The 26,453-nt window shown below is 38.6% G+C and overlaps 1 protein-coding gene across 2 annotated transcripts in view; it reads left to right on the forward strand.

Annotated features, from left to right (window-relative positions):
* The first annotated feature begins 8,862 nt into the window (after window positions 1-8,862).
* Window positions 8,863-26,453, forward strand: part of LOC123765595 (nucleoprotein TPR) — an 83,028-nt gene continuing 65,437 nt past the window's right edge. The window contains exons 1-11 of one of the 2 annotated variants that reach the window (XM_069333859.1): window positions 8,863-9,054; window positions 10,582-10,765; window positions 13,728-13,824; window positions 15,480-15,583; window positions 16,115-16,274; window positions 17,413-17,587; window positions 21,295-21,522; window positions 21,744-21,916; window positions 23,443-23,562; window positions 23,835-23,991; window positions 25,048-25,229. In XM_069333859.1, the coding sequence (XP_069189960.1) occupies window positions 8,889-9,054; window positions 10,582-10,765; window positions 13,728-13,824; window positions 15,480-15,583; window positions 16,115-16,274; window positions 17,413-17,587; window positions 21,295-21,522; window positions 21,744-21,916; window positions 23,443-23,562; window positions 23,835-23,991; window positions 25,048-25,229 (1,746 nt within the window). In that variant the 5' untranslated portion in view covers window positions 8,863-8,888. The remainder of the gene's footprint in view (window positions 9,055-10,581; window positions 10,766-13,727; window positions 13,825-15,479; window positions 15,584-16,114; window positions 16,275-17,412; window positions 17,588-21,294; window positions 21,523-21,743; window positions 21,917-23,442; window positions 23,563-23,834; window positions 23,992-25,047; window positions 25,230-26,453) is intronic. The other variant, XM_069333858.1, reaches the window with a different exon arrangement.

Raw genomic sequence — 26,453 nt, forward strand, 5'->3', positions numbered from 1 at the left:
CCCGGGATCCCCGAACTGGAGTCGATAACGAAGCCAACTGCACTACGAGACCCTAATAGTGTGGGGTAATAACATTGAATTGGCTTTGATTATCAGATATTCAAACACGGACCTCAAAAACACTGGACCGTGGTCCAACGAACCTGGCTATGGATGCTAAAGTGTCTTCAAGCTACATCGGGCTGTAGAATACATACGAACTTCCTAATTCTTCGTCATAACATTGAGCAAGAAGCATATTTTATGAGGTGTCGTCGGGGGTCCAAGGTTGGTGTTGTGTGTGAGTCAAGGTGCTTCCTTCGGGGACATACATCAATGACAAGTCAGCAGGCTAGACGCAGCAATCATCTGAAGGTGTGGGGGAGGGGGCATTGTTATTCCATCGAGTGGGGACACTCCGCGGAGAAGCCTACACTTTCGTAACAGCTTCGATGCCACTTTTTTTTTTTAATCATTCTTTCGTTACAATTTTTTGCGAGTTAATTTCAGTTATGGATGAATTTCTCAATTATGAATAAAATTATCAGGAATTTTAGAGATGGAGAATTTCGTTAACAAGCACGAACACACAGAAATAGAAACTAATTGTTATTTTTATATAAATAATATAAAAAGTCTGAGCGTAGTTATGATTGACAATAACATAGTAAAGGCTTAAACATCGCAGAAGGTTTGTGGGCATGGCTTAAACATTATAGGTTTGTGGGTGTGGCTTTGACAGTGTAGAAAATTTGTGGGCGTGGCTTAAACATTGTAGAAGATTTGTGGGCGTGGCTTAAACAGTGTAGAAGGTGTGTGGGCGTGGTTTAAACAGTGTAGAAGGTTTGTGTACATGGCATAATGGATGTACAGGTTTTGTTGCCGTGGCGTAAGCTGTGTAGAAGGCTTGGGAATGCCAAGGCCTGGAAAACTATTATGTAGAACCGAAATGATTAGGTAAAAACACCTATATATAAATCCTTGATTCTAGATAGACCTCCTTTATCGAACGTCAAAATCCGCCTCGATAAACTTATAGCTATAGACGTCTTGTCTCCGACTATGGTAAAGCAAACCATATATAATTTAGATCTTCGCAAATTAAACAAATGGTGAAACTATTGATAACGGTGATTACCTCACCGGTCGGTACCACTACCTATACACATATGTACACTACCCACATAATTATTTAACATGTCAACTCACCCTTACAGCACGGATATTGGTATTCAAGGATTCTTAGTGGTTGCCAGTAGGCTGCGCGCACATGCCTCCATCACCAGCTGAGTTTTGTGGCCAAAGGTTTGCGTCGCTTTAAAATCGAATGTTCAAACTTTGATGTGCTGGAATATGCTTTTTTTGCCTGTTTCCGCTTTCTTCCCGTCATTTTAATCTGAGATTGACTTTAATTAATAGTTATTAAATATATATGTATAATATATATATATAATTATGAAAACAAATTTCAAAATGTTTACATGAGCTGATGACCGTTGATTTATAGTTATTTGTATGCTGACCCGCCTGAAATGTGTTCAACATATAGATGCTGTTTCTCTATTATTATGCAACTAATACAAGAAAACCACTCCATGGTGAAATTTATGGTATAATCTAAACAGGGATTTGTTTTGTTTAGTTCATTTATTATGCACCCCATATCCATCCTGTGGGCGGTAGTGTTAAGGGTTACAGAGGCACATAATGGGCACAGGGACTGAACCCCACAATTCATTTAGCTAAACAAGTTACAATCTTGATGAGCTAGTTACAAAATTCAATGCACATCGTTATATCAACAATGGGCTCAAGACCGACCATAAGTACAGTTTTTAAATCAAGCAACTGACGTATGTGGAGAGCTAATGTCACAATTGATATGTTTGCCCTAGAAGAATGGCAAGCCGTTGGTATAAGTCTACACGTGCGTATCAACCCTGGCTAACACCTACATTGACTTCAGTGTTGCACAACCAGGTGGCGCTGCTACTCACAGGGTATCAGCGAAATCCCGTAAGTATAGAAAACTGGATCACCACTATAATTTTGTCCCCAATGCTGCTGAGACACTCGGCGCCTGGGGTAAGAGTGCCACCAGTTTTTTGAAGGAACTGGGTTCTAGGTTAATTGAAACAACAAGAAACAAGAGCTACCAGCTTCCTTTTCCAGCGCCTCAACGTGGCGATACAGAGGAGAAATGCACACTGCATTCAGGATTCCTGCCCGCCTTCTGAGGAGCTGGAGGAACTCTACAACCGATGATAATCCTCTTTGTACCATATAAGTAACTCCTTTTTTGTAACAAAGTTGAAATGAAACAAATATACATGTATATGGACAAAAGAATGGGGGTGGAAGGAGAAGAAAATATTAGTATTCAGTGAGAATCCACAAGATCTTCTCTGAATATTCTTTATTTTCTTCTCCGAGACTATGGGTCCCCACACTTGCACCAGAGGTGGTACCCTCACAATTTATATATATATATATATATATATATATATATATATATATATATATATATATATATATATATATATGTCGTACCTAGTAGCCAGAACGCACTTTTCGGCCTACTATGCAAGGCCCGATTTGCCTAATAGGCCGAGTGATTTTCTTCATCCTTCATTTTCTTCACCGGACAAAAGAGGAATGAGGTGATTTGATAAAATACCATGCCCAAGATTACCATCAGGGTGCCGGCGGGGGGATGGGGAATTAGCCTCGGCTACCATCCTCTTTTGTCCGGTCGTGTTGGTCGAGTGGTTAAGGTGTCCTGTACGCCAGATGCAGAGTGCTCCTGGCATTATGGGTTCGAGTCACTTCTGGGGTGTGAGTTTTCAGTTGCATATATGTCTGGAGACCGTTCAGGCTTGTTCGCATTTGTGTTCCTCACGTGTGCCCCAAAGAATGAGGTGATTTGATAAAATACCATGTTTAGGTCAGGTGAAAAAGTACATTGTGGTAAGGTTTATATCAACAATATAAATAGAAATGGGTGATTACACTGGTAAAGATTAAGTACTGAATTAGTCTTTACTAATATTGGGGAAGTACAAGATAGTGTGAGTTTGAAACACAAGGTAGGAAACTATGAGGATGAAATTAGGTACTTTTTGGTTTTACTTTTGAACAGGGCAGAGGTTGGACAATTTTTTAATTTATCAGGAAGTGAATTCCAAAGACTGGGCCCCTTTAATTTGCATGGAGTGTTTACACAGATTTAGCCTGACTCTGGGGATATCAAATAGATATTTATTTCTGGTGTGGTACTCATGGGTTCTATTACACCTATCAAGGAAAAGTTTCAGATCAAGATTAGCATTTAGGAACAATGGTTTTGTACATGTAGATAGCGCACGAGAATGTGTAGAGTGAGTATATGTTTAGCATGTTGAGGGACTTGAACAGAGGGGCTGTGAGTTAAGTTCTTTTAATTGCCTTATACAATTTAACGAATAAAAAGGTTTTCGTGCCTTAACATCTTTATATTATGATAATCACGACATATCTGCATTAAAATCAGTGTGCAATTCCGGTTTTGGCCTCCACCGCCTTCTCACTTGTTCCCTTGTAACTTGTAGCTCACTTGTAACACTTATATGCTGTGCTTCCTATTTTAACCTATGTTAAATGGGATTCTTGTATTGTGATTTGTGTATTTGTACTCACTGAATTTGTGCGCCCCTTGAGGGACTTGAAGTAGAGCGGGGGGGGGGGGTAGAAATAGCTTAAGCTACTCTATCCCTTTGAGATGTATTTTTAATTGTCTCAATAAACATACTTGAACTTGAAGTGGACTTTTTTCGGCAGCTTTATTTCCTTAGTTTCCGAGCTGTTTTCTTTACCGTGTATGTTGTAATAAACTATTCCTATATTTACAGTTGTTTCTCCCTGTGAAGATATTAATTAAACAATGGCGCGGAAGTTCAGCCTGGTCAGGGCCGCCAGCAGCCCTTGGGCCCGCCCCGGCAGCACCCAGTCTTTAATTTGGCACCTTTGTGGCACCTTTGTGAGACCTTGGTATAAGCCTAACATGTATATATACACTGGCTGCCTGTCCCCCTACACAATGATTTATTACTACCTATTATTTTATCATTTAATTTAAATATTAAATAAAATAATTAATTTAATTACTATAGTATACTTAATAATTTAATAATATGTAGTAAGTACAGTACATAAAAATGATTAAAAAGTACAGTTTAGTCATAGGAGATTCCTAGATTGGAATTCACTACCAAATTTCAATATATCCAAGTATTTTGAGTGTGAAATGCTGTTATTATATGCATAAATTGTTGTTTTAATAATATTACGCTTAACTACTTGGGCTGGACGGTAGAGTGACGGTCTCGTTTCCTACAGGTCGGCGTTCAATCCTCGATCGCCCAAGAGGTTGGGCACCATTCTTTTCCCCCGTTCCATCCCAAATCCGTATCCTGATTCCTTCCGAGTGCTATATAGTCATAATGGCTTGACGCTTTCACTTGATAGTTCCCCCACCCCCTAACTGAATAATATTACGAGAGCAGTATTTACAGGCTATTCATGCCCGTGCCACCTCTTGGGTGGCTTAATCTTCATCAATTGAGAGCAGTACGTCCTAACCAGACGTTATATGGTGATATCCTGAACAGTTGATAAATAAAAGTAATTGCATAACACCAGTTATCTAACACGTGAGGAACACAAATGCGAACAAGCCTGAATGGTCCCCAGAATGAGGTGATTTGGTAAAATGCTATGCCCAAGATAACTATCCGAGTGCCGGCGGTGGGGTGGTTCATATAGCCTCGGCTATCACCTCATTTTGTCCGGTCGTGATGGTCAAGTGGATTAAGGCGTCTTGTACATACCAGTTGCGTTGCTTCTGGGAGTATGGGTTCGAGTCACTTCTGGGGTGTGAGTTTTCAGTTGCATATGTCCTGGGGACCATTCAGGCTTGTTCGCATTTGTGTTCCTCACGTGTGCCCCAAGGAATGAGGTGATTTGGTAAAATGCTATGCCCAAGATAACTATCCGAGTGCCGGCGGTGGGGTGGTTCATATAGCCTCGGCTATCACCTCATTTTGTCCGGTCGTGATGGTCAAGTGGATTAAGGCGTCTTGTACATACCAGTTGCGTTGCTTCTGGGAGTATGGGTTCGAGTCACTTCTGGGGTGTGAGTTTTCAGTTGCATATGTCCTGGGGACCATTCAGGCTTGTTCGCATTTGTGTTCCTCACGTGTGCCCCAAAGAATGAGGTGATTTGGTAAAATGCTATGCCCAAGATAACTATCCGAGTGCCGGCGGTGGGGTGGTTCATATAGCCTCGGCTATCACCTCATTTTGTCCGGTCGTGATGGTCAAGTGGATTAAGGCGTCTTGTACATACCAGTTGCGTTGCTTCTGGGAGTATGGGTTCGAGTCACTTCTGGGGTGTGAGTTTTCAGTTGCATATGTCCTGGGGACCATTCAGGCTTGTTCGCATTTGTGTTCCTCACGTGTGCCCCAAAGAATGAGGTGATTTGGTAAAATGCTATGCCCAAGATAACTATCCGAGTGCCGGCGGTGGGGTGGTTCATATAGCCTCGGCTATCACCTCATTTTGTCCGGTCGTGATGGTCAAGTGGATTAAGGCGTCTTGTACATACCAGTTGCGTTGCTTCTGGGAGTATGGGTTCGAGTCACTTCTGGGGTGTGAGTTTTCAGTTGCATATGTCCTGGGGACCATTCAGGCTTGTTCGCATTTGTGTTCCTCACGTGTGCCCCAAAGAATGAGGTGATTTGGTAAAATGCTATGCCCAAGATAACTATCCGAGTGCCGGCGGTGGGGTGGTTCATATAGCCTCGGCTATCACCTCATTTTGTCCGGTCGTGATGGTCAAGTGGATTAAGGCGTCTTGTACATACCAGTTGCGTTGCTTCTGGGAGTATGGGTTCGAGTCACTTCTGGGGTGTGAGTTTTCAGTTGCATATGTCCTGGGGACCATTCAGGCTTGTTCGCATTTGTGTTCCTCACGTGTGCCCCAAAGAATGAGGTGATTTGGTAAAATGCTATGCCCAAGATAACTATCCGAGTGCCGGCGGTGGGGTGGTTCATATAGCCTCGGCTATCACCTCATTTTGTCCGGTCGTGATGGTCAAGTGGATTAAGGCGTCTTGTACATACCAGTTGCGTTGCTTCTGGGAGTATGGGTTCGAGTCACTTCTGGGGTGTGAGTTTTCAGTTGCATATGTCCTGGGGACCATTCAGGCTTGTTCGCATTTGTGTTCCTCACGTGTGCCCCAAAGAATGAGGTGATTTGGTAAAATGCTATGCCCAAGATAACCATCCGAGTGCCGGCGGTGGGGTGGTTCATATAGCCTCGGCTATCACCTCATTTTGTCCGGTCGTGATGGTCAAGTGGATTAAGGCGTCTTGTACATACCAGTTGCGTTGCTTCTGGGAGTATGGGTTCGAGTCACTTCTGGGGTGTGAGTTTTCAGTTGCATATGTCCTGGGGACCATTCAGGCTTGTTCGCATTTGTGTTCCTCACGTGTGCCCCAAAGAATGAGGTGATTTGGTAAAATGCTATGCCCAAGATAACTATCCGAGTGCCGGCGGTGGGGTGGTTCATATAGCCTCGGCTATCACCTCATTTTGTCCGGTCGTGATGGTCAAGTGGATTAAGGCGTCTTGTACATACCAGTTGCGTTGCTTCTGGGAGTATGGGTTCGAGTCACTTCTGGGGTGTGAGTTTTCAGTTGCATATGTCCTGGGGACCATTCAGGCTTGTTCGCATTTGTGTTCCTCACGTGTGCCCCAAAGAATGAGGTGATTTGGTAAAATGCTATGCCCAAGATAACTATCCGAGTGCCGGCGGTGGGGTGGTTCATATAGCCTCGGCTATCACCTCATTTTGTCCGGTCGTGATGGTCAAGTGGATTAAGGCGTCTTGTACATACCAGTTGCGTTGCTTCTGGGAGTATGGGTTCGAGTCACTTCTGGGGTGTGAGTTTTCAGTTGCATATGTCCTGGGGACCATTCAGGCTTGTTCGCATTTGTGTTCCTCACGTGTGCCCCAAAGAATGAGGTGATTTGGTAAAATGCTATGCCCAAGATAACTATCCGAGTGCCGGCGGTGGGGTGGTTCATATAGCCTCGGCTATCACCTCATTTTGTCCGGTCGTGATGGTCAAGTGGATTAAGGCGTCTTGTACATACCAGTTGCGTTGCTTCTGGGAGTATGGGTTCGAGTCACTTCTGGGGTGTGAGTTTTCAGTTGCATATGTCCTGGGGACCATTCAGGCTTGTTCGCATTTGTGTTCCTCACGTGTGCCCCAAAGAATGAGGTGATTTGGTAAAATGCTATGCCCAAGATAACTATCCGAGTGCCGGCGGTGGGGTGGTTCATATAGCCTCGGCTATCACCTCATTTTGTCCGGTCGTGATGGTCAAGTGGATTAAGGCGTCTTGTACATACCAGTTGCGTTGCTTCTGGGAGTATGGGTTCGAGTCACTTCTGGGGTGTGAGTTTTCAGTTGCATATGTCCTGGGGACCATTCAGGCTTGTTCGCATTTGTGTTCCTCACGTGTGCCCCAAAGAATGAGGTGATTTGGTAAAATGCTATGCCCAAGATAACTATCCGAGTGCCGGCGGTGGGGTGGTTCATATAGCCTCGGCTATCACCTCATTTTGTCCGGTCGTGATGGTCAAGTGGATTAAGGCGTCTTGTACATACCAGTTGCGTTGCTTCTGGGAGTATGGGTTCGAGTCACTTCTGGGGTGTGAGTTTTCAGTTGCATATGTCCTGGGGACCATTCAGGCTTGTTCGCATTTGTGTTCCTCACGTGTGCCCCAAAGAATGAGGTGATTTGGTAAAATGCTATGCCCAAGATAACTATCCGAGTGCCGGCGGTGGGGTGGTTCATATAGCCTCGGCTATCACCTCATTTTGTCCGGTCGTGATGGTCAAGTGGATTAAGGCGTCTTGTACATACCAGTTGCGTTGCTTCTGGGAGTATGGGTTCGAGTCACTTCTGGGGTGTGAGTTTTCAGTTATATATATATATATATATATATATATATATATATATATATATATATATATATATATATATATATGAGTTCTTACATTTTTGTATAGCCACTAGCACGCATAACGTTTCGGGCAAGTCCTTGATCCTAATTTTCCCCAGAATACGACCCGCCAAATCGTTTAACAACCAGGTACCCATTTACTGCTGGGTGAACAGAGGCTACAGTTAAAGATTGGCGCCAAGTAAATCCTCCCCAGCTATACGAACCCAGGCCAAAGCGTTCGCGAAACGCCAGGCAAGCTTGTTGGGAATTATCACTTCGCCACGGGAACTGCCCACTTCGCAGCATTTTATTTTATTTATTTATTTATTTATTTACATACAAGAAAGTACATTGGTTTATGAGAGTACATTGCAATGATGTTTTTACATGCTTGTAAAGCTAGTAGCACGCATAGCGTTTCGGACAGGTAGATCATGCAGATGATTTGAGAGAAAGAATGTTCTTTGGACAGAGCATCAATATGGCTTAATTAAGACGTTGAGCCTTGCCTCAAGACGAAGTTTGGGCTGATCTCTAATTTAATTCTTGGGTGGAAAAGGAGAGATTAAAATTGGAAAGGGTGTAATCTCCCACGGTGCAGGAAAGAGCTGTTGTTGTCTCTCTTGGTACAAATTAGAAATCAGAACATTCTGAGTTCAGTTCCAGTTTTAGTTATCCCTCTGGAACAATGTTGACCTTCAATAAAGAAATTTTGGAGGGTTTCTGCGCAAGGGTTAGGATGAGCTAGCCTAAGCATTTTTATCCTTTGTAAGGTGGTTTTGTGAAGAGGAGTGGGAGGCGGCGGCGGCGGCGCGCACGGGTCCGAACACACGTGTCAAGCCACAACAACAAACATGGCGGCAGCGTCTGAAGGGCAGGAGTTTTTTGAACTCGTTTCTACCGAAGAAAAGACTCATATACCGGATAATGTAGCCAAAAAACTTCAAGATGTATGGGCGGCAAAGCTTAAGGAAGTCACAAGCTTAAAGATTGAAAATGAGAAGCTAAAACTCAACTCCGGTAAGCTGTCTTTAAGGCCTCACACCGGGGATGGATTTAAACTTGTATGTGGTACGGTCAAAATCTTAACAGACGCCTCGTTCAAAGCTCGTGTAATGGTTGTTAAAACTTGATCAATCGTTTAGATACTCTTCCATAGACTTACGTTTGTGTTGGTCATATAAATCGTTTAATTCTGATAGAATAAGTTTATGTTTGAATTTTATTGGGGGTGCTTTATGCATGGGAGGTTTAACATTTGCTGGAGATAAATGTTATGCACAAAGTGCCCTCTGTTTTGTTACATATCCTGTACAGTAACTAATTTAGTAAATTAATTGATATTACTGTAAAGCCGAAATTAAGGGGTGTTTGACAATAATTTGTATATTTTTTCATTGGGCATAGAGCAAGATTGTAATTAAACTACATAAATTGGATAGATATTTTAAACCAGAATAAAGTGAACAGTGATGCTGCTTTGTTTTCATGGTTTTCATTATCCATAATACATCTTATTTTTTTTAATTTGTCAGCTACTCCATGATAGGTGATAGTTCTATCGAGAACCACCCCTAGATCTCTTTCTTTACCAGAATTCTTTAAAGATTTCTCACATACTTTATAGGTTGTATGGGGTCTGTGTTCTCCTATTCCACATTCCACAACATGGCATTTATTAACATTAAATTCCATTTGCCAAGTGGTGCTCCATATACTTATTTTATCCAGGTCTTCTTGAAGGGTATGACAATTATCTAAGTTTCTTATCCTTCCTATTATCTTAGCATCATCAGCAAACATGTTTGTATAATTCTGTATACCAAGTGGTAGATCATTTATGTAGACAATAAACATCACTGGTGCAAAAACTGAACCCTGTGGTACTCCACTTGTGACATTTCTCCAATCTGATACATTGCCTCTGATTACTGCCCTCCTTTTTCTATCAGTCAGAGAATTTTTCATCCATGTTAGAAGCTTATCTGTCACCCCTCCATTATTTTTCAGTTTCCAGAACAACCTCTTATGTGGAACTCTGTCTAAAGCCTTTTTTAGGTCCAGATAGATGCAGTCAACCCAACCATCTCATTCCTGTAAAATCTCTGTGGCTTGATCTTAGAAACTGAGTAAATTCGATACACAGGATCTTCCAGATGGAAAACCATACTGTCTGTCTGATATTATATAATTTCTCTCCTGGTGTTCTACCCATTTAGTTTTTATTATTTTTTCCAATACTTTCACTATTACACTTGTCAATGATACAGGTCTACAATTGAGGGGCATTTTCACGGAGAGTTTACTTAAGTTGTTTCATAATAATAACCAAGCTTAATTAAATTTTGTCCAATATACACGGTAGACATGAATGATGAAAATGTTGAAAACTTTGCATACATACATTCATTCCTATGGTATACAATGTAATCATAAAGTTAACAGATTGTCTCATTTGAATTAAGTAATTTTCCATATTTTTTTATCCTGAATTATTCTATAAAATTTCATAAATTAAGTAAATTATATATTTTTTTATTACTACAGAACAAGAAAAATTTCAGCTTGAAAAGGAGTTGGTAGGCATTCGAGGTCAACTGGAAGAGGAAACTCGTCTGAAGGAGGCAGCCAAGAAGCAAAATGAAAACTTAAAAAACAGTTTATTTATTTTAGAAGATGAGGTACAACAAGCAAAGTCTAAGATAACATCTCTGACACGTGAGGTGGAACAGTTGAGTGATGCACATAATTGTTTGTATATTAATATGTACAGTAGACTCTTGCATAACAAGACGTACTTTTTGGGAAGATCATCATGCTTCATAAAGTCACACTACACGCCTGTGGATGTAGCAGGAGTTGCATAATTAATGCAAAAATATGTAAAATGCAAGGAAAAATAGGCCATGCATATTGTGTTAGGTGATTTTTTTTTTTTTTTTTTTTGTGGTTAAGTTCATTAGAAGAAAGGAATTTGCAAAAGACGTATTTGCCTATGCAATGCAACTACTCTCTCTTGTTTACATTCAACCACTTTTCCTCATATCAAGTCTGATACTTGAAACTTTGAAGTGAGTTTGCTTCTGTGATATTTGATAACTTGGGGCCAGATTCACGAAAGTACTTATGCAAGCACTTACGAACGTGTACATCTTTCCTCAATCTTTGACGGCTTTAGTTACATATATCAAACAGTTTACAAGCATGAAAACTTCCCATTCAACTGTTGTTATTGTTATAAACAGCCTCCTGGTGCTTCGGAGCTCATTAACTGTTTAATAATTGGAAACAAAGCCGCCAAAGATTGAGAAAAGATGTACAGGTTCGTAAGTGCTTTCGTGAATCTGGCCCTTGTTCTTTAGATCTACAACCAATTTATGATTCAGTATTTTGCTAATTTAATAAATATAAATTTAACTACTGTAACTACAATCCATTGTTTCATAGTTTATCTTTGGTTTATATTTTCAGCCACATAATGTACACTTCAGTTGAGTTTTCCTTTATTCTATGCCTTTCTATGAGAGAAAATTTAGTTTTCTTAGCTTCTCTTCATACAGATGGTTTCTAAGGTTATGTTCTATAACATTATGTTCTAAAGTGAACTGAAAAATCAATGTTGTCAGGATACTTCCTGAAGGGAGTATTTATACAAGATTTAACACCATATCCAGAAGGCTATGACTCAGGAGTTTGGTGACAACACTTCCCCAGATAATAACAGTTTCCACAATAAAAAACAAAGAGTTAAATATTTTGTTTATACTAAAGGCATTGTTTGGTCCTCTTGAAAAGATGGTAGATATGTATAGAAGTATTACTGGTGAGATTCTTAAGTGCAATCCCACTTGAACCAAAAAATTAATTAAAACCATTTTCGGTGGAAACTTATGGTGAAGGTTCACTTCTGAAATTACCATTAATGGTAATCTACTATAGCTTTATTTAATTTTCAGTCAAGATCTTGTTCATACAGCTGACAATGGTCTAAATTTTTGGCACAGGAAAGTACATAAACATTTCCCTTTTCTCGTCATTGGCATAATTTCTTATCAGTGCAGTAACTCTTACCTGAGAATCCCATATTATTAACACTTTCGCGCTTTCCGCGAAGGTCACTCAGCCAACCGAATGTGCGCGCGGCGTTTTTATCGCTTAAGCGTAAAAACAAAAATGTGTATACTCTTTTTACTCTTCTGACCTTAGTTCTCATGCTACGTATTTCATTTTGGTACCAACGTGTTCGCAATAAAATTCTCTAGAAGAACATCAGTAAAAAAAGTCACGAAACGTATAGGGATACCAGCACCAAATAAATAACTACGAAGATGACTCGCCGTGAGCGCCCATCAGCAACAAAATGTTTTTACTCTTGGGATTGTAATCACCTCCACACTTATTCTACAGCGTTAATTTTGGTATCAATGGACTCGCAATGAAATTCCCAACACGGTGATATGAATATAAGCGTAGAATAATGATGCGGCCAGCCCGCAAGAGTGTGGGAAGTGGTGAAATTGTTACCCGGTATCGGTGACGGGACGACGCACGGCGCTTTGAAAGTTTATACTTATTTCACTCTCATGACATTAATTTTCTATGTACGTCATTCATTTTTGTGTCAATGTGTTCGCAATAGAATGTTCTATGTGCCCATAGGTAAAAAATATCAACAAAGCGTAAGTTAGAATAGCGCCAAATATAAAACAACGCTGGAACATATCAGTGAGCGTCAAACACACACGAAATGTTTTTACTTTTGTTATGTTTGTCAAGTTTATACTTGTTGCACACAGTTATTTTTGGTTGTATATTGATCGGAATAAAATTCCCTAAACAGACATATGCATATAATACATGATATGGGGGAAGCATTACCAGTATAAACGGCTAAAGTCACCCACCTGCAACCCGTTTGGGACAAAATACCATTTGATCGAAGTTATCCACACCTTTCATGAAATTATTGTACCATGCAGCCTAGTGGTGAGAAAGAGAGCCTCATAGCGCGCAGTTTGAAACAAACCCAAAGTAAATCGGATAAAAATTGAATTTTATACAAATATTTTAAAAGAGGACTCAACTTTATGTCCACTATGCGTTAGCGTTAGACGAAACGGGACGCGCCGGCGTGTCCAGATAGCGCGAAAGTGTTAAAAAATCCTTTGTTGACTATTTTATTTGCCCATCTTATTGCCTCACTATATTCATTTGGTGACAGCAAAAGATTGAGCTTTTCAACCCCCCAAAATCAGTATTGCAGGTATTTTTGCCAAGTTTTCTTTTCCATCTATGGCATGCCTTCCAGGTGCAATGTTGGACCATCTTGTACCACTCTTCTGGAAAATTCTTCTGCATACTTGCAAACTCTGGAATTCCTTTCTCACGTTTTATCACAGCCTTTGACTAATCATATTTTGCAAACAAAGCCTGTGAAGAAGCCATCTCCATGTTATATCTATAACCCAACATGGGTTCTTGCCCTTAAAATACACAATACAACTTCTTAATGTGTGGGGGTCTACTGTGTTCTTGATTAGATAGGGTAGTTTGGTTTTGATATTGCAGAGTACTGTATTTGTTGCAATATATACTATATTTAATTATTTTAAATTGTTAGTTTGTTGCTGTTGAAAAAGTATCTTAACTTTTTAAATGTTATTAGATATTAACCTATCCAGTGTCTGATTCAGGTCACAAAATGAGAAAGAAGATGTATCCTCACAGTCAGCAGCCATGGCAGGAAACCTTGAATCCCGGGCCAAACAAATACAAGATCTTCAGGAGCAAGTAGGTTCACTGCATTTAGTGCACACTCCATTTCTGTTTTCTCTTTGTTCTAATGCTACACTCTTTGTTCTAATGTTACACTCTTAAGTTTGACTTCTGTTTAACTTGAATATTGATTTTATACCCCCTGCTTTGAAGTATATTATAGGGCCTTAGTACTGTATTTGTTTCACCAGTAATTTTCAGGCTGTTAGCTGGCCTTGGATAGGTTTATGTGAATCAAATCAGGAAGGTTTTAAATAATTTGAATTTGTGACTTCCTTACTCTATTTTCTTGGTAGATTTTGGCATACCACAAAAAAGCTTCATTAGGCCACTTGAGACTTTTCCAAACTCACCAAGCAGAATCACCAATCCTAAAAACTAGCCAATATACCATGACTGGCTAGGCTTATATTTCACTAGTTGTACTATACCGAATGTCTCAAATTTACCCACATTTTTACCTGTGCTTGTTCCATTCATAATTTTAAAGTTTATAATTCATCAAATAATCATTTGTGAAAAAATATGTAGCTTGCACATTTTGTCATTCTAATGTGTATCAATCAACTTCATATTTACTTAAACAAAATTGATACAGTTTCACTTAATTATACATATTTATTATCTACTATTTTTAAGGCACTTGTTTCTCATCTATAATTTGTAATTAGCAAGGGCAGTAAATCGATCTAGAAACATCAGTGAGGGTATAATGTAAGCTTTTAAGGACTTCAAAGATATTAATTAAATACTGTACTTATATAGTAAAAACTATTCTGTAGTTACAAACCTCATGTGTTGGAATACTTACCTTTACTTATCCCAGGCTTTGACCAGGAATTCATGGATGGTACAGGGAGGGGTCTCTGGGTCTGTCCTGGGCTTGATCATCTCTTCTGTGCTCACATCAATTTTGTGCTGGTTCAAGGGGCAATTTGTTGTGATCTGTTTCTTTTTGCATCTAGTTCTTTCTCTTCCTGGTTGTGAAGAGAGATTTGGACAATAAAAGAATAATCCTTGAATTGTTAGAGGTTAATGCCCACATCCTTTGTCCAGCTTCCTGGTTGATTTCTCTGGCTGCACATTAAGTGGTTTTGGGTTTATCTTGGCTCTTGGGTCTGGAACTCCAGGATGCTTATTGACATAATCGTGTTGACTCGAGTTTCAATGACTGGTTGGAGTGTGCTGTTCTCTTTAACTGTAATGAAAGTACTATGTCACACACTAGCATGATTATAACTACAGACGCTGGCCACATGATCACGACTTTGCTAATATGCTTCAACTATATAGTATGTTATATTCACCTAATCATGTTTTCTCAGATGCATCATTTGGCTTAGGTACACCACAATAGAATACAGTACAAAGAAGGTACAAGATAAACTGAATATCAGGATTTGTGTACAATAAAAAATACTTCTCTTAGCTTTCTATTCTATCTGTTTTCTCCTGGGCTTTCTTTTGGACTTAATTCAGTTGCGACATGGCTAGATTCAGAGGACCCTGTGTTGCCAAATATTGCCATCTGGTTGCGGTCAGGTGTAGCAGCTGGACAGCTTGTGGGAATGCTAATTAGCAATCTTAGGGTTGACAATTAGTATCTGGAAGGGCTGAGAGATATTTGACAAGTCATTAATAATATTTAATTAAAAAAATATTAATTTTAGGTACAAAAACTAACGGAACAACTGAGTGAAACTACCCGAGCGAAGTGTGAGGCTGTTATCCAGGCAGAGGAAGCAAATAGTCGTGAATTGCAGCTAAAATACAGGTCAGTTGTGTGCCAGCTCTGCCTCATGCTCAGGGTTATAAAGAGCACATTTACTGATAGAGCCATTCTAAAGCTTCAAAGTATGGTTTTTAATAATGTTTCATATATGATGTATCTGAATTAAAGCTATCTTTTCTCTTATATTTCCTTGGAAATGTCATATAAGAGCCCTTACAATGCAACCTTATTTTAGGAGGATAGATTGACCTCTGATGATTTGGAGGCTAGCTGAGTGTAGCTTGTGAAATCCTTCTGGCCAGGGGCCAGGTTAAGTGTTCTTAAGTGTTCTCTGGGGATAAGCAATGGGGTTTTGTTAGGCCACTAAGCTTTGCCTGTATAGTTTTACTCATGTTGAAGCATCTAACTAAGACTATAAACTATAACCCATTAACCCAAAGGTTAGGAAGGAAATAAATATTTACTTACATTACCAATGCTCTTGCTATGGGGCAGAAAAATTGCATTTTTATCATTTGATCAACTGAGCAGGACCATTTATGAACCTTTAAATTGTGTAATTTCTGTTGACAGAGAAAAGAGACTGGAACAAGAGAATGGTATGCTGACACGTCAGATAGCTTTGTTCCAGCATCAGCTTGAACAGAGAACGGAAGAAAGCGTCAATCAACGGCAAGAACATTCTAGCATTATTCTTGGCCTTCAAACTGATCTTAACCATAAAATTGAAGAGGTAAATTTGGTAGAACTGATACAATGACAAATTATTTACCTGAAACATTAGTGATAGCTTTGAAATGTGAGAACAAATTGTAAGGTACAGTAGTATTAATAGTGAGGTAAAGTTTGACACTGAAAAATGTGCACTGATGTTTTCATCTCAATGAAAAAATTCTAAATAATGTCACCAGTATGACATTACAAAATACTCATTATTTTGTCATCTTTGAATACCATTAAATACAATCATATGTCCCCCCCCCCCCCTAACCAATGTCAGGTCTTAGCAAAAATATGATTGTGGAACAAAAAATTTAGATACACAATTTAAAAATTCAACATACAGTATTCCATTCACAATCACACAGCATTATTATTTTATTTAATGGTGATGACAATCAGAAATTTATCATAATTTATTTCAGATATCTGTAAAATATTTTAAAGAATTTTGAAACTAAAACTAAATCTGAATCAGAATTTTGAAATCTGAAACTAAACAAAATTAAAATTTCAGTTGTAAATAGAGCATACATATTTAAAATTTTCTAAACGTGCTGTAACTACACGCCTTATTAACACATTCTATTATTTACGCAAATCACTGTATTCCCAACCGCTTTTTATTAAATATTTGTCATATAAATAATATCCATCAAATTCTGAATCACTTTTAATGAGCATATGTAAAAATTAAAGCTTTTATGATTTATTGCTATATTGTCATTACAAAGAAGACCGAATCTAATTGAAGGGGGTAATTAGTATAGGATTTTATTGATGTGAAAAGGAGTGATTTAAACAAAAAAATGGTGTTAAGAAATTAAAAAAGAATTGTCATCCATAGTACTGTATATATGTGACCCAGTGAGGTTAAGGCACACAAATATAAGTACATTTGGCTTAGACTATGATGGAATAGAATTGTTGTTTTTGGAGAGGATTTCTTTTGTCTATTTCTCTAAAGAAATAAAAAAAAGAGGAAAAGAAATTGCAGAATTGTTAACTAAATCTTAAGGTATAGTGCATAAATTTGCATTTTCTGTCTTTGGCATAACTCCAGTCTTAATTGAGAGATAAAGATCATGAATGAATGCCACTCAGATGGAACTGCAAATGACTAACTTAAATTGTTTTGTTTCATTTTGCAGTTGCATGTTGTGAAAGAAGAGAAAGAGCAACTGCAAAAACAGGTGGAGGATAAATGTCAAAGAATAAAGGATTTGCTGGAGACGTTGAATTCATCTCGAGAATCAGAAGTGAAACTCGAAGAAACATTTAGGCAAGAATTAGCTGCACAAAAGAAGCTCACTGATATATATCAAGGTATGATTTGTCAGATGCCGTATTAACATGTACAGCATGGAATTGTACTGTTTATAGTGTCTCTTGGCAGTTTGATTATGTAATTTTCATTTTATACTATACAGTAAACCCTGACTGCTTGAGGAATACATTCCTTGAAACCCTCACCAAGAGCACACCTCAATTTATAAGGAAAAAAATAAGGTTACATTCCTAAAATATCTTATCAGATATTTTCCTAATTTCAATTAAACAACTGTCTGATTATTATTATTATTATTATTATTATTATTATTATTATTATTATTATTATTATTTAGGATAAAACCCACACTTGTATGTTTGAGAATTTTATGTAAAGATTTACACCAAGTCTTTTGCACTCTCCTGAGTGCTTTGTCAAGATCTGAGTATGTGCTTAGGACAAGACTTACATCTCAATGCTGCTACCCTGGATCCAAACCTTTTATCCTTTTTGACCTGACCATGTCACCTCAGTTCCGGACTGCTGATGCACTTGTGATGATGTCTTCTATGGAATTTTGATCAGGTGTCCTTTCTGTCGTCCTGATATTCTGAGAACTGAAGTTGTTATTAACCTTTGGGCAGTGGCAATGGAAAAATGTTCATACCCACCTAAGCACCCCCCCCCCTCCCCCCAAAAAAAACAAAAAACAAAAAACTACAGAATTATTAGATTTGTATGCAAATTGTAAAAAAAAATGGAAATACAGTGGTACCTCAGAATGCAATTGTCCCTGTATGCGAGGTTTTCGGAAGGCGAGGAGTATTTACTCCAAAAATTTGTCTCAGAAGGCGAGGGTTACTTCGGGACGCGAGTTTGTTGATACGCGTACAGGCCGACCTAGCGCGTGGTGGTTCGGCGATCGTCGCCCCTCCGCCCCGCCGCCCCTCAGTTTATTATTGTCTCGCGCTCAGTGACTACCCCCACATCAATTCTTCTCGCGGATTTTCAGTGTTTTGTTGGATTTTTGGTGATTTGTCTATACAATTTGTTATTATATATCTCACCATGGGTCCCAAGAAAGCCAGTGGTAAGGATAAAGGCCAGAAAGCTCATGTGAGGATGACAATAGAGGAGAAACAAGAGATCATTCGGAAGCATGAGAACGGTACACGTGTTGTTGAACTTTGTAGGCAGTACAACAAAGCCACATCAACAATATGCACTATACTTAAGAAGAAAAATAAGATTATGGGTGCTAAAGTGGCAAAAGGAGTAAGAACATTAACGGCACAAAGACCACAAATACTTGAAGAAGTGGAAAAGTTGTTATTAATTTGGATACACGACAAGGAGTTGAGGGGTGATAGTGTTTCGGAGGCCATTATTTGTGAGAAAGCCAGGGTGTTGCACGAAGACCTTCTAAAGAATACCCCTGCAACGAGTGATGCAGATAAGAAAGAGTTTAAGGCAAGCAGGGGCTGGTTTGAAAAATTTAGAAAGAGAAGTGGTATCCATAGTGTTACAAGGCATGGGGTTATGTGATGTGATTATGGAAGGGGACTCCCCTTCCAAACAGTAACTCCTCTCCTCCTCCCCCCTCCTCACCATCTTCCATACGCCTACAGCACTCGACAGCAAGGTAAGTAATAACTGGAACACAGTTTTGTAGGTTTATTTAGATGAATTAGGTAAATTAGGTATAAAAATTTAGTTTGATGTGGGGTTTTTGGGGTAGTCAGGAATGGATTAATTCATTTCCCTTTATTTCTTATGGGGAAATTAACTTCGGAATGCGAGTTTTCGGAAGGCGAGGCGTCTCCAGGAACGGATTAAACTCTTATTCTGAGGTATGCCTGTAAGTGAATAGTTATCATTTCATTGGTTGGAGATGCTCTGAAAAGTCACATGGTGGCTGTGTCTATGTCACCTTCCCCGCCATCATTTGGGGGAAGGAGGGAGGCAGACTGGTCCAGCTGGCCTCCTCACCACCAGTTCTTATTCTGATGTGTGCCTAGTCAGCCATATTAGTCTCCTGTTTTATCTACAGTAATGTAGATAAAACAGGAGGCTAGCTTGCTGGGTTCAGGTTCCTGGTGTACTGGAGGAAGTCCCAGTTGGTTGCGTCCCTGGTTTGGAACTCTTGGTTGGCATCATAAGTGTCCACCACCAAAAGCCATCCAACACATTCCCAGCCAGAAAAGGAGCTACCAGCAACCCCACAAAGCAACCACAAGGGCCAAAAAAATAAAGCCCTGGCACCAAAAGTGCCCAAGAAGCACCCACATCAGGCAACCAGAAGCCAGATAAAACAAAAGAATGCTTGCTCAAACAAGCCATGATTGAAGGGGCTACCGGAAGTGGAATGGACGAAAGAAAAGAAAGAACCCAGTTAAGGACCAGGCCAGAGGTGAAACTGCAAGAAAGCATGCAAAACAGGGCCGAAAAGAAACGACATTGATTGCAAGCCAGAGTGGCTCCACAAATGCCACAAGAAGAGAGAAGGTGACAACATATGGCAGAAGATGGCAAGTAAGAAAAAGCCAAAAAAGGACAGAACAACAAAATGGAAATTGATAAGCACCAGCGAAGGGACAAAATGGCAGAAGACACTCCAAGCCATGACAAACTGTTGTCAGGAAGACTGCAGGTGGGACACCTTTAACAGGCTACCTGATCAGTATGGAAAGGGTGATCCACACCTGTCAAAATGCCAGACACAATGAGAGGAGAAGGTCGAACCAGGGAAGTACGACACCGGGCGGACCCACCAGTGATGTACTAGTACTTCGCTGGTTCAAACTTCTCTGCTCTTCATATCTGGAGTTTCTGTTGCGGGCGTATCGTCACCTTTATGGCGTTCTCTCACCTGTGGGGTTTCCTCGAAGTGGCAGTATGAGGTTTCTTGGCGGTCATTCTGTCACTTTCTCTCTTCGGCATGGTTTGTTTGTTTCTGAATGGGTGGTTCTTTCTTTTCTGTCTTGGTTGCTTCTTGATTGGCATCTCGTGCTGAATACTATTGCCACATTTTGTGTAGCACTGGCAAAGTCACTGTAGCTTGCGTTTGGGATCAATGCTTCCTTGGCTCTGTTTTGCAAGCTGTCTCATGCGGTTTCACGTTCAGCCTGCTCATGCACCTCTGGAATCAGTTTGGTCTCTAGAACGAGTGCTCTGTTTTGTGTCTTTTGAGTTCATATCAAATGTACCTCTCTAAGTATGTCACTTTGTTGCTCCCATTCTATTCCTTGTTTCCAAATTCTTTTATTTGCAGAGACCCTTTTGTGTTATATAGGGTGCCGAGACCTGGTGGTTTGAGGTGCTTTAGGTAATCTGCTCGTTACCTAAAGCACTGCTTGGTCTGTTTTGCTAAGATCTCATAAGGGTTGAAAGCTGGATTTGTGTTTTTTAATGTCACTCAGCCTGGATGATTGTCTCCAGTGCTCCCTGGTACCATTTTACAGTAACTCATTAAATTTCCAATTTCTGTATTGAGAAATATGTAATCTGAAATTAGTGATGTTTGGTGTTCTAATTGAGTAATTGAAAACAAAATTTTAGTCTTAAGAATAAAATGATAAATCTAGTAATTTATTGTAAAATCAATTATGGTGTATTCACCTAGTAAGACGGTGCAGTAATCCCAGTATAACTGTAATAAGTACAGTCATGGCTTGCGGGTTTAACACCAAAAAATATGTTTTCTACAGTTAACCATACCTCTTAATTTTTTTCAGTAAAAACTAATTCACTTCTTTCATTGTAGCATCTACACAGAATGAGAAAGAACGAGCCAGTGAACTAGAGAATGCTGTTGAGGAGCTTCGTAAACTATTGCAGGAAGCTAGTGATCACTATGGGGCTCTTGAGCGTGCAAAAACCAAGGGTGATGAGGAAAGTGCTGAAGCTCTGCGTCAGTCTAATTTATTAGTAAAGGATCTGAAGGAAGAATTAGACAAAGTTAATATGCTACTGGAGGCTAATGCCAAGAGAGGTAACATATTATATAATTTGTATGCTATTGGCTAAACAAAATTGGCAACATTTATGCACATGGTTAAGCTAGATTGCATTTTTGTCGTATAGTCTCTTAAGCTGTGCTTTTATATTCAATCTAAACATTTAATCTGAAATTGTGTAAATGGATGATAGTTTAAGAAGCATGCATTGTGAAAATGTTGGAGGATGACTTAATATTAAAAAAAAAATCCACAGATCATGGAGGTTATGATGAACTATCACCCGCGGCAAGTGCGGCTAGTCAGCTAGTGAGTCGTGGCTTGAGCCTCACACAGCTGTACTCAGAGTACCTTTCTGTTTCTGAGAAGCTTATGGCTACTGAGGAAGAAAACAAGCGACTCAAGCGCTATGTTGACCAAATCTTACAGGTAATTGAACTGAACTGAAAACATAGCAGTACAGTTTTCATTTAATGAATTATGGTGAATGGTATGATAAAATATATATATCCTTGTTATTGGCTAACTAGATTTAACAATAGGTGAGGCAAAAGTACAGTAATTCCTTAATTAAGTGGCTCTCTTTCTAGTGCAGAACTCTGCAGAATTCTCTCATATTTACTAACTGCTTTCTGTTTCAGCAACTACTAAAGCCAATTTTTAAAATTACTGTTTTGCAAATTTCTTAATATTTATTATTAAGAAATTTACACTTTTCCTGATTTTTTCATAGATAAAAGAAATTGAGAAAGGAAAATGAATATTACTTATTGAAGTCATAAATATTTCATAAATTTATATTTGAAAATCTGTAAATATAAATACAAACTTATATTTATATCTCTCCTGCCTGCCCACCTGATTTTAGTATTGAGCTGTATACACTGTACACTACTACAACCTTGTACTATTACCACTTCATTAACACTTTGGCTGCCCCAGCAGGCCACCTACAGCGCACTGCAAGGTAGGCCGCACAGTGCCCGTGAGCTACACTTCAATGTTTACCCTCTTTACAGTTTTCTCGCCTCAATTTTTGTGCTACAATGTTCATTTTGGTATCAAATTGTTCGCAATAGAGTGCTCTAAAGGAATATATTTATATAATGTTAAATAGAACAACACCATTATTAATAAAATAAGATAAAGTACATCATGATGTGGAAAAAACCCGGCTTGTCGTCATTGTTTGCAGTCGTTATTCATACTCGACATTGTGTTACACTAGATCATTCATTTTTATGATTCATAATTATAATGGCAGTAACAAAAAAATACCCGAGGTAAAACAACCAGAACGAGTACTTATTTCGACTGTAGGGTAGGGTGGGTGGCTACCCACCTGTTGCGTTGGTGGCCATCCCATGCAGCAGTGTAGTGATTGCACGTGGGTTTAGAGAGAACGAGAAGACATTGGCGCGCATTTTAAAACAAGTCCCATAATATTTGGACAATAAATGGAATTTTTACAGATGATTTGATTTTGGATGGCATATATTCAGTATACTCATACTCAAAGTTTACCAACACTTCATTTGTTTATTACACCAGCTCCATCTTCAAGAAATTGAGACATTTGTGTTGAAACACTCTCTCAGTCAAATATATAAAGCTATTAGTGGTGTCATGTGCATTCATTCTGTCACCACCACACCCACTGCTCCCACCAGCATCACCACTAATATACGGTCAGTAAAAATCATAATGCCACTATTTTCATCAATTTAGTAATTTGTGGATTAAAATTTGCTCCATTTTGACACCAGAAACTGTTATCTTCTTCACAACCTTTGATTTACATAGTGCTTCGACAACAAACATCAACATATTCTCACATGTATAATAATTGTAATGGTATTGAAATGGATGAATCTTTTTCTGTTGACTGGATATTGATGAGAAGATAGGGAGGTGGAACCAAATAGGCTTTTGACTTTATCTTTAATATTTCGTAGGAAATTGAAGAACGAGTTCCAGTGTTAAAAAAGCAGCGTGATGACCATCAGAAATCGCTAGAAACAATCACCACACTTCATGCTCAGCTTGATGATGCACTTGGGGAATTAGAGAAACAGGTAAATTTTGTGTAACTGTTTTTGGTATACAATTTTAGAATCGAGAGTTTTTATAACAGACCAGGAATTGACTTGTACTTCAGTTCACTGTTATTGTTTGTGAATAGCTTTTCATGCAAAAATCAATAGGAAAAAGTTATGACTAAGGTCTAATGCAGTTTGATTTTGAGTTGTAAGCCTCATTATTCTTATAACAAACTTACAAATGGTAGAGACGTAATGACTGATGAACACTTCATGTGTTATTAATATATATTTGTTAAACTTAACAGAGATCAGAAGCTGATGAAGCACGGAGAAGAACAAACTATCTTGATAGAGAAAATAAGCGACTTGATAGCCAGATGAAGGATCTTAGCAAACAAGTGACCATTCTAGTTTCCCAAGTTGAAGCAGCCAGAGCTGGTCTTCCTCCACCTAGCATTCCAAGTGAGATGGGGATGAAAATGAATTCATGTTTTACATTTTTATTTTTACATAATTCAGATTGTATTGCTACCAGACAGATGCCCAAGTTTCAGCGTCATTTGATATTCTACCACATTTCTTGTTGTATTATCATATTTTCAACACATTTAGTGTCTATTCCAACAAAATCAGCTGCAGTACCTAAATAGGCAATCAAAATTAAAAGTAGAGTCTGCAGATACTTCTCTTAAAAAAAGGAAAATTACCAGGAAACTAGAACTTCAAAATATTGATACATAAATAGTAAATATTTGCAGTTCTTTATATTTTTTTTTTTTTACTTTTTCTCTCTCCTGTATTTGTAAAAAAAATGTATGTACTCACCTATTATAGGTGAGTACATACATTTTTTACAAATACATTTTTTTACACAAAAAAAAAGTGTGTATGTATGTATATATATATATATGGTGTACCCAATAGCCCAAACTCACTATTTGAACTAGTATGGAAGGCCTGATTTCCCTACAAACCAAGTTTTCGTTAAGTTATATATTTTCCAAATTTGGCAATTTCTAAACTACTTAATTAACCTAAACTACATGGTTTGGTAATTTAGGTTTGGTCATATTTCTATGTTTTAACTCAAATAAAAACAAATCATATACTGTATGATATAATGGAAAGCTTTATTATTCTATATGAAAAAATTAGATTCCTCCATATTAATTTATAATTATATGTATTTCAGTTAGATGTAATCTTCCAAATTAGTGACATTTGGAAATAAACTCGCTTGTTTATTTCCAATACCATCTTTGATGGTATTGTAAATAGATACCCATAACCTCAGAGAAGAGAATAAGAGAGTATTCAGATAAGATTACCTTTTGACATAAATGCAAATGAATATTTGCTTTTCCTTTTTATATATATATATATATATATATATATATATATATATATATATATATATATATATATATATATATATATATATATATATATATATATATATATATATATATATATATATATATATATAATGTATAATTTTTTTTTTAATTTCACTTTCAGAGGATAGTTCCAGGAGCCCATCAGTTGCTGGAGATGTCATTTCCCAACGCTTAGTAGGCTTCAGAGATATTAATGAATTGCAGGAGCAAAATAGAAGTTTACGTACCTCACTAAGAGAATTATCAGAGCAGATGGAGGCGTCTGAACATTCTGCTGTAGATGAAAAAACAAAAGAGCTTAAGGTAAGCATCCCAACTAATTATAGGTCGAGCCTGGTCTCAGGCTGGGCTTGGGGGAGTAAAAGAACTCCTGAACTCCAGGTATGCTCCAGGTATAGGTCTGTACAAGTACATACCAGTTACTTGCCCATTCATGTCAGTTGTTTTTCTTTACATGCCAAGTAAACATATCTTCAGGGAACAAGCTCTGCCTCATAGCTATTTAACCTGGTGCATACATTTAAACTTCTTGTTGTTCCAGTCCTCTGTTGTACACTGAATCAAATTTTCCGATTAGAAATAATGTAAATTGAATTAATCCATTTCATGCCCAAAAATATTAACTTAATAATACATTTTATCCAGAATACTATTAATTTTTTCATACACAAAACAACAAGGAATACTGTATATGTGAGCTGTAAATAAAATAAATGAACATTTAACTGTACTTTACCTTTATTGAGGACTCTTCTTGGCATATGGAAGATGATGAGGAGGGACGAGGTGTTAATGTTTGGAAAGGGAGTCCCTTTCCATAATAACATCAGGCAGTGATGACATTTCAGGGGTACTTTCTTTCCTATGTTTCATAGGCATACCATAAGGACCTGGTTGTGTCTTACTGGCTGTTTGTCTCACTAAGAATCTCTCTAAAGACACATGTTTTTGCCTACATTTTAATAATTGTCTGTAGTGAGAAATCACACTGTCATTTAAAAAGGTTAATACAATGGCTTACTACAGCTTTATCTGGATGAATCTTCTCAGCAAAACTGCAGTTCTTCCCATACTGCACACATTTTCCTAGCCAGATCAACTACATGCATACTGTTTTAATGTTTATGAATTCTCTCGCTCCCTCCTTTTTTTTTTTTTTATCCCCACAACTATTTTCTTAGGTTGAACTTTACTACTAACGTTCTTGGGACCCATTGTGTAATATAATAAGATCTTACCGGGGCCGGGGGGGGGGGGGGGCTTGAGACCTGAAGCTATTACACTGATTCAGTGCCATACTACTAGGTGTCATCAGTTATGGAGTTTTTATTGGCCTACTGGGGACCATGAGCCAGAACCTTGCCCCCTCAGAAAGGTCGAAGGGGCCACTGTAAACCAAGCAGAAGAAAGAACCTTGTCAAGGGACCAGGCAGGCTCAAGCGGTACATGAGCAAGCTGGAGGTGAAGCAAAGTGCGAGAAAGCTTGCGGAATGGGACTGAAGAGGTTTCCACCCCGAAAGCAAGCCG

The sequence above is a fragment of the Procambarus clarkii genome, chromosome 30 (genome assembly GCF_040958095.1).
Source record: "Procambarus clarkii isolate CNS0578487 chromosome 30, FALCON_Pclarkii_2.0, whole genome shotgun sequence".
In the NCBI taxonomy this organism is placed as follows: Eukaryota; Metazoa; Arthropoda; class Malacostraca; order Decapoda; family Cambaridae; genus Procambarus; species Procambarus clarkii.